Source organism: Dipodomys ordii, unplaced genomic scaffold (assembly GCF_000151885.1).
Source record: "Dipodomys ordii isolate 6190 unplaced genomic scaffold, Dord_2.0 Scaffold158, whole genome shotgun sequence".
NCBI classification, from domain to species: domain Eukaryota; kingdom Metazoa; phylum Chordata; class Mammalia; order Rodentia; family Heteromyidae; genus Dipodomys; species Dipodomys ordii.
In genome coordinates, this window is record NW_012267374.1 from 2,123,092 (window position 1) to 2,131,302 (window position 8,211).

The 8,211-nt window shown below is 39.2% G+C and overlaps 1 protein-coding gene across 1 annotated transcript; it reads right to left on the bottom strand.

The window, feature by feature from the left end:
* Window positions 1-1,210: 1,210 nt before the first annotated feature.
* Gjb7 (gap junction protein, beta 7, 25kDa) lies at window positions 1,211-8,211 on the bottom strand. The gene is made up of 3 exons (XM_013032851.1): window positions 8,118-8,211; window positions 3,604-3,725; window positions 1,211-2,345 (listed from the first exon to the last, which is right to left on the bottom strand). Exon 3 carries the CDS (start codon window positions 2,316-2,318, stop codon window positions 1,512-1,514), a length of 807 nt encoding a protein of 268 aa, XP_012888305.1. The 5' UTR covers window positions 2,319-2,345; window positions 3,604-3,725; window positions 8,118-8,211; the 3' UTR covers window positions 1,211-1,511.

The window sequence follows — 8,211 nt, forward strand, 5'->3', positions numbered from 1 at the left end:
TCTAAGGATCACAGTTCAAAGCCAGCCCAGGCAGGAAAGTCTGTGAGACTCTTATCTCCAGTAAAACCACTCAGAAAAACAGAAATGGTGCTGTGGCTCAAATTGTAGAGTGCTAGCCTTGAGCTGAAGAGTGGGGGGACAGCGCTCAGGCCCAGACTCACACACACACACACACAAATCCAAAGACAATATATCTGTGATTTTTAAAAAATACAAGAAAATTTAGTTTTCAAAACATGTGAGTAAATAGAACATATTTTATTACCTGTTCTACAGAGAAATGTGTTATTAAATTTTAAGCAAATCATGTCATCTTTATAGGATATTGTAAACTCCTTTTATCTATGGTAATTTATACAATATTTCAATGTTCTTATGGTCAAAGAGGTAAGTGAAGTGATTATTGAATGGACATGTTTCTCTGTGGTCTCTCCTGCTTCTGGTTAGTATGTACCTGTGATTGGGTGCTCCACTTCCTAATGTTTCTGGAGTTACTCTTTGTGTTGTCTGCTGTCCTCAAGCTTAAGTAAGATATTTTTTATATTTAAAGGGAATTTGTATTTAAAAGGAAGTATTTGTATTTAAAGGGAAGACTGGTAAAAAATATATAGAATGTTCTTCTTCCCTTTCTATAGTTCACTTATAGCCAAGGACCCTAATATTCAGAGTTCTGAACTTTCTCATTGAACATGCATCTCTTGCCCACTTTCTCTATAAAGTCTGAGGAATCTTAAGGGAGTTGAAACCTTGAATGCCACTTTGTGGAAACTGCCAGGGCTTCCATGGAGGAAGGGTCACTTTTTATAATAGCTACTTCATTGTAGATGAATTGTAATCAGATCGTTATAAAAAAAAACCTTCAGAAAATCTATAGGTTTTCTATTCTGACCTATCTAAACTCTTGAAAGAACTCAGGCATTGCCTTTCTTTCTCTTCCTATTTTTTCTTTCTCTCCCTTTCCCTTTCCCCTTCTTTCCCCCCTTTTCTTTTTCCTCCTCTTCTTCTTCCTCCTCCTCCTCCTCTTCTCACTCCTCCTCCCCCCCTCCTCTTCCTCCTCTCCTCCCCTCCTCCTCCTCATTCTTCTTCTTCTTGTACTCTTACTTGGATTTTTCACTCAAGGCTGGTGCTCTATATTTGATCCATACCTCTACTTCTGGTTTTTTTGCTGATTCATTGGAGATAAGAGGCTCATGAACTTTTTGTGCCTGGGTTGGCTTTGAACCTAGATTATCAGATCTCCGCCTCCTAAATGGCTAGGTATGAGCTATACAGATATGAGCTACCAGCATCTGGCTGTTAGTTCCATTTCTTTAGATTAATTTGTAACTATCTAGTAAAAACACAACTTGTTTGTCCAAAAAGAACCCTACAATAAAACAAGGAGTCCTCTGTAGCATTCACTAATGAGAGATATTTTTTTAATTTTAAATTTCTCCCAAATAATATTAACACACCCCAAGTTTTCCAAGCCAGTTAAAATCTCACTTAGAAAGGATGCAAGATTTCTTTGTTTAATTCTCTTGTGTGTCAAAAAGTAACTTTGCTTCAGGTTGCTGGGGTATACCTATAGCCAAGTCTAAATGATGGTTATAAAGTTGGGGAGGGGCCCCCATGACACCACATTCAACAGATCTGAGATGATGGCTCTGATATTCTGAGCACTTGAGCCTTTTAGAATGCTTTTGGAGACTGCACTTGAAAAAGTACTTGAGAACCAAAAAACACAACTCAGCGAAATTTAACACAATGCACAAGCCCGAGGCAATGACTAAGAAGAAGATGAAGATTGTTTTCTCAGTGGGTTTGGAGATGAAGCAGTCCACAGTGTTGGGACAGGGCTTCAAATCACACTTCATAATGTGGGAAACACTAAAACCACCATATAACTTACAAAATAAAACAAGGAAGCCAATTTCAAATCCAGTTTTCACAATGAGGCTGATCAGGTATGTGTACCATAGACCTCCATCCATGGTGCCTGGGCTAACATAGAGTTTCCTTCTGAGCCTTTTCTCTCTACTCTCACGATAGGCTACATGTAGGACCACCAGGAGAGAAGGTGTGGACACCATAATCAGCTGTAAGGCCCAAAGTCTGACCTGGGAGATGGGGAAGAAGTAATCAAAACACACATTTTCACAACCAGGTTGTCGAGTGTTGCACTCAAACTCCTTGTCTTCATCCTTCCACACATGCTCTGCTGCCACGATGTAGACCAGCAAACGAAAGATGAACACAACAGCCAGCCAAATGCGCCCAATCCCAGTTGAGTATTTATTTACTCCACTTAGGAGGTCTCTGAGGAACATCCAACTCATGACTCAGGCTCACAAGAACGCAAGAATCTGCAAAAGACAACAATGTCACCAGTTTCATTTATTTCTATTCCATTGACCAATCTACTGTTTCAAAGACTCGGAAAAGGGCTGGGAAGGTGGCTCAGTGGTAGAGTGCTTGCCTTGCATACATGAGGCCCTGGGTTCGATTTCTCAGCACCACATATGCAGAAAAAGCCGGAAGTGGCACTGTGGGTCAAGTGGTAGAGCGCTAGCTTTGAGCTGAAGAGCTGAGGGACAGCTCCCAGGCCCAGAGTTCAGGCCCCAAAACCAGCAAAAAATAAAGACAGAATCGGAAAAAACAACAAAAGGAGTTAATATAACTGCTCCACTGATGTATTGATCCCATGCCCACTTTGATCCCAACCCTCACTTACCTCTCTCTCCAACTCTCTCTCTCTCTCTCTCTCTCTCTCTCTCCTCTCTCTAAAATCTCTGTGAAGCCAGCTATTAGTGGCAGGTTCCTGACTGCCAAATCTTTAGCTCAATCCCAGATCTCTGCTCCCCACTACCCCTTGATCTAAGTGTCCCACAGAAACCCCAACTTTGATCTGGCCACATGGAATTTATTACTTTTCCTGCCCTTTGACTCTTGTTGAACTGTAGGACCAACAGCCAAACACCCAATTTAGAAATCTCATACTCATCTTGGATCCTCTCCCATGAGTCTTTTATTAATTGCCCACCCATCAAGTTCTTCCTATTCCATCTAAACATCTCTTAAATCCCAAGGTGCTTCTGAAATCTCTCACCCATACATCTCCTATTTCTACTACCATCTTCTCTTCTCCCTTCTTAGTGGATGCTCAGTGATATTTGGTTCTGTGTGTGTGTGTGTGTGTGTGTGCGTGTGTGTGTGTGCATGCACACACACATGTACACATGTGCTGGTCTTGGTCTTGAACTCAGGGTCTGGTCTGTCCCGGGCTTTTTGTACAAAGCTACCTACCACCTGACCCACAGCTACAATTTTGGCTTTTTGGTGGTTAATTGAAGATAAGACTTTCCTGCTTGGGCTGGCTTCCAACCATGATTCTCAGAACTCAGCCTCCTGAGTAGCTAGGATTACAGGTATGAGCCACCAGCACCTCACTGCTACTTGGTTCTCTTATACTTGTCTCTATCTCTTGCTCTTTTCAGTGAAAAGTTAGTAGGAAATTGAGGACAACTTCTGCTTAATTTTAGTGACATTTGCTTTCTGGCACTTGTCTGCTCCCATCTTGTCTTATGATTGAACTCTGTGGGATGAGTCTTGATTTTTACTTACCAGGTCCAGTATGTGTTTAGTTTTGTTCAGTATTTGAATCGGTCTCTCACGGCCACCCGGAAAGGTAGATTGTTTTGGATTGTTTTTGCCTGTTGGTTTTATGGTGGCTCTGGTTTTGTTCTCTGAAATAAGGAAGCGGAGTCTGGGAAATGAAGCCACTTTTCCAAAGTCACAAAGTAGATTCAGGGGGACAGCACTCCAGGCCTGCCACTAATTCTCTGATTTCTCAGGGGAAAAATTTGACCTTTTCGAGTCCTGTTTTCTATTATGAAAGTTACTTTTTGTTTTGTCCACAGAATCAGCCAACAAAATATCACAGAAATAGTGTTGTGAAGAGAGCCACGGGGGAAATAAAATTAGAATATTGTTATAACAGCACACCTACTAGAATCTATTACATTCTCTTTTACAGAAGGAACAGTATTGAGTAAGCCCACACATTAGAACCCTGAAAAGACAAATTAAGGTTAAGAGGTATTTTTGGAATGAACACAGATACATGTATACAATGCTCTATTCAGCAGAGAATGAATACTTCAATGTCCTTGGTTTTCAGAACAAAACAAAATTGTATTAAATAAAAAGTATGTTTCAATCTATCTGAAAGGTTAATGTCTTCATGAATTATTGAAAAACAAAGCTCCAAAGACAAAAAAGGAAAGCAAAAGCTTTTATGTTTATGGCATGTCATTAGGCGTTTTTCCATATTACTCAAGAGGATATTTATGTAATGTCACAAAACATTTGAGAATCGTTTCAGAGAGAAATGAAGATGAGTCAATCCAGATTGCATTGCTGAAAGAAAACCAGTAAGAAAGCAATTGACCATTGAGTAGAATCAGAGGACTGGAGCCATCAAATTGCAGAATCACTTTTACTTTAATAACTGCTCATCCTATACCAGATCCTTTGCTGATGGAAAAGTAATGACTTTCTCATTGTGAAGAGTTATTTTAATGCTACTTCACTTTTAATTGAGTGACTTAGCATATGTGTAATAGCTTGGCCACAGTGTTGAGCTTTCTGGTTTAAGTCGAATCTCGTTAGTGACTCTGAGAGACTTATAGGGGTGGTAATGCTTTCATGTGCCCTTAAAACAAGTACAACACAGATCAATGCTCAGTATGCACTAGGACTATTACTTTTCTTTCCCACTAAAATGTGTTCTTCATGTCAAAGTCTTACCATTTCGTAAATGTAATATTAATTGTACATAATGCAATACACATTAAATGTACTGTATTTAGATCACTAGTAAATTCATTGCATTTAAATATACTGAATGTGGTATGTTTTCCTAGCATGTATGAAAGCCATGGGTTCAATTCCCATTACTGCAAGAAGTGCATTGAATGCAAAAAAAAATAATTTTTCTGTTTCATAGACGGTGAACAATAATCAGGAATTACCATATAATCTCAAGCATTTTGGGGAACTCTGGGTCTTGACACTGTCCCTGAGCTTTTGTGTTCAAGGCTAGGGTTCTACCACGTGAGCCATAGTACCACTTTCAGCTTTTTCCTTTTTGGTGCTTAATTGGAGATAAGAGTCTCATGGACTTTCCTGCCCAGGCTGGTTCCAAATCGAGATCCTCAAATCTCAGCCTCCCGAGCAGCCAGGATTACAGGTATGAGCCATTAACATCCAGCTTAATTTTTTAATCTATTAATAATTCCAGATTCTTCATGCATCCTTTTTCTTAAAATTTCAATGATTAGTTTTTTGAGTTTTCAATTTTTACTTTTTTTTTTTATAGTACTGGGGAAAAAAAACAGGGCCTTACACATAATAGGCAAGTGTTCTGCCCCTAAGCTATTTGCTAGGTTCCATTAACTATTCTTCTAACTAATTTATTTATTTATTTAGCTAGTTCTGGGGCTTGAATTCAGGGCCTAGGTATTGTCCCTGAGCTCTTCCTCAAGACTAGAGTTCTACCACTTGAACTACAGCTCCACTTCCAGCTTTTTTGGTGATTAGTTGGAGCTGAGAGTCCCACAGGACTTTCTTGCCTGGGCAAACTTTGAACCATGATCTTCAAATCTCAGCCTTCTGAGGAGCTAGGACTACAGGAGTAAGCCCTCAGCACCCACATCCACTTACCTGTTCTAATGTCTCAGTTTTTCCATAACTTCGTCCTCTCTCTTCTGAAGTAGCAGTTTACTTCACAGAAATTTAGTCTGGGCAATTCAGGTAATCAAGCATTTTAGATAGTAAAATATTCAATATTCTTAGTACCAATAAAAAATTAGAAAAGTTACAAAAAAAGAGGAGAGAGAAGTTAATGGGATGATTAATTTTCTCCACACAAAAGAATTTAGTTGGACTTCATCATTTACAAAAATTAATTTACAATGAACTTACAACCTAAATATGAGGTAAATTTATTAAACTATTAGAAGAAAACATAGGACCAAATCTTCATGACCCTGGATTTGGTAATAGACCACAAAAGAAAAATAAATTGAACCTTACAAAAATTTAAAAGTGCCACACATTAAACAACTTATCAAGAAAGTGAAAAGACTATGTATAGAATATTTATTAATATGTATAAATTTTATATCTGATATGGCTTTATATTCAGAATGTATAGAGCCAACCTGTGGGAACTGGTGTCTATTAACAGATGAGTTGATAAAATGTGATGATAACATATAAGAGAATATCATCCAGCTATAAAAACAAAATTCTGATGCATGCTACATCACAAGAGAAACGATGTTATCTCTAGACTGGCCTCAGGTTGTAATCCTTCCAGACTCTGTTTCCTAAGAAGCTAGAACGTGCCTGGACAAGGTATCTTCACTTTTGAAGATTCTTTGTAAAATCCCTGAACCGTTTTTTAGATCAGGATCTGTGGGATTCCTATTGATCTGTAAGGATATATAGGAAATGGGTTATGTTTTGTGTATGCTATTCTTTCTCTTTCTGTGTGTGTGTGTGTGTGTGTGTGTGTGTGTGTGTGTGTAGAGTATTATAACTCAACAAGAACACTACTAGGCAAAGGATTTAAATATATATTTCTCTAAGGAAGATTGTACAAATGGCCAATAAGCACATGAAACATGAGTAGTCCTTAGAGGAATACAAAAGTTCAATAATATACCACTTCATACTAATTTGACTATAATTTTAAAACCTCAGGTGTTGGTGAAGATGTGGAGAACTGGAGCCTTTGCTCACTGCTGATGGAAATATGAAATAAGACAGCCCCTGTGGAAAAGTCTGAAATTTTCTCAAAAAGGTAAACATAAAATCACCAAAACATGGCCCAACAATTTAACTCATAGGAATATGCCCCCAAAGAACTCAAACATACTTGCATGCCAAGGTTCACTATAGCATGACAATCAAAGCCAGGTCTGGGCCTTGACCTCAGCCTAGGCACTGTTCCTGGGCTCCATTTTCTTTCTTTTTTTTTTTTTCCTTGTTTTTGGGTCTGGTCGTGGGGCCTGAACTCTGGGCCTGGGCGCTGTCCCTCAAGCTCTTCAGCTCAAGGCTAGAACTCTACCACTTGAGCCACAGCACCACTTCCGGCTTTTTTCTTTTTGCTTATGTGGTGCTAAGGAATCGAACCCAGGGCCTCAGGCATGCAAGGCAAGCACTCCACCACTGAGCCACCTTCCCAGCCCCATCTGGGCTCCATTTTCTTAAGGCTAGCTCTCTACCACTTGAACCATAGCACTACTTCCAGCTTTTTTTGTGATTCACTGAAGATGAGTCTTATGGACTTTCCTGCCCCAGCTGGCTTTGTACCATGATCCTCAGATCTCAGCCTCTTGAGTAGGATTATAGGCATAAACAACCAGCACCTGGCTCTGAAACATCTTTTGTCCAGTACACTTTCCTTAAGTTTTATTTTGTTAGTTTTGTGATGTTATATATTTCTTTTGTGAATGTAGATGCAAAAGAGCTATGAAGTTTAAGGATTTTTACATCTTGTTTTAGGACTTGTATGTGTAAATAACATGTTATTTAGAAAAAAATGTCAACATCAGGAGTCCCTGCGAAACACAGAAAAGAAAGAACATCTGCACAGCCCAAGAGGGCTGTTTTAATTTAATTTTAACAGGGTATTTTAATTCCCTGTATAAATATCGGCATTGTCATTTTTACAGCATGTCCAATTAGGAACAATGCTAAGGCTGCTCTCATCCCACACAATGGGTCACTGAAAGGTCCCAGGCTGTGGCCCTCAACTCTGTTGTCCTGCTCATCACATTGACCCCCTGTACTCTGAGCTCCTACCAGGAGCTCATCCTTGGCCACCGTCCCCAAAGGCCCTGCTTTAATCACATATTCCAAATGTGACAACTTTATTTTGTGGCAACTTATGCAGAAAGGGCACCTTTTGTGGCACAAAGCTGACTGACAGAACAGTAAGTTTTGTAATAAGACACATTACCACTTTCACTGAAACTGTTTTGAACCAAGTAATCGCTACTCAACTACAATAAAAATACAGTTGTCCCATTATATTGACAAAGCCTGACAAGAAAATAAGCTTAACTTACCTCTCAGTAGAGAAGTGGACATTTAGAAGAAATCCGGTCACTCATTTGATTTTTTAAAAGCATGAGTTTAGTCCATTATTTCCCTGAGAATGAA

Coding starts and splice junctions, on each gene's coding strand:
- Gjb7 (XM_013032851.1), bottom strand. CDS start 2,318: ATGAGTTGGATGTTCCTCAGAGACCTCCTAAGTGGAGTAAATAAATAC.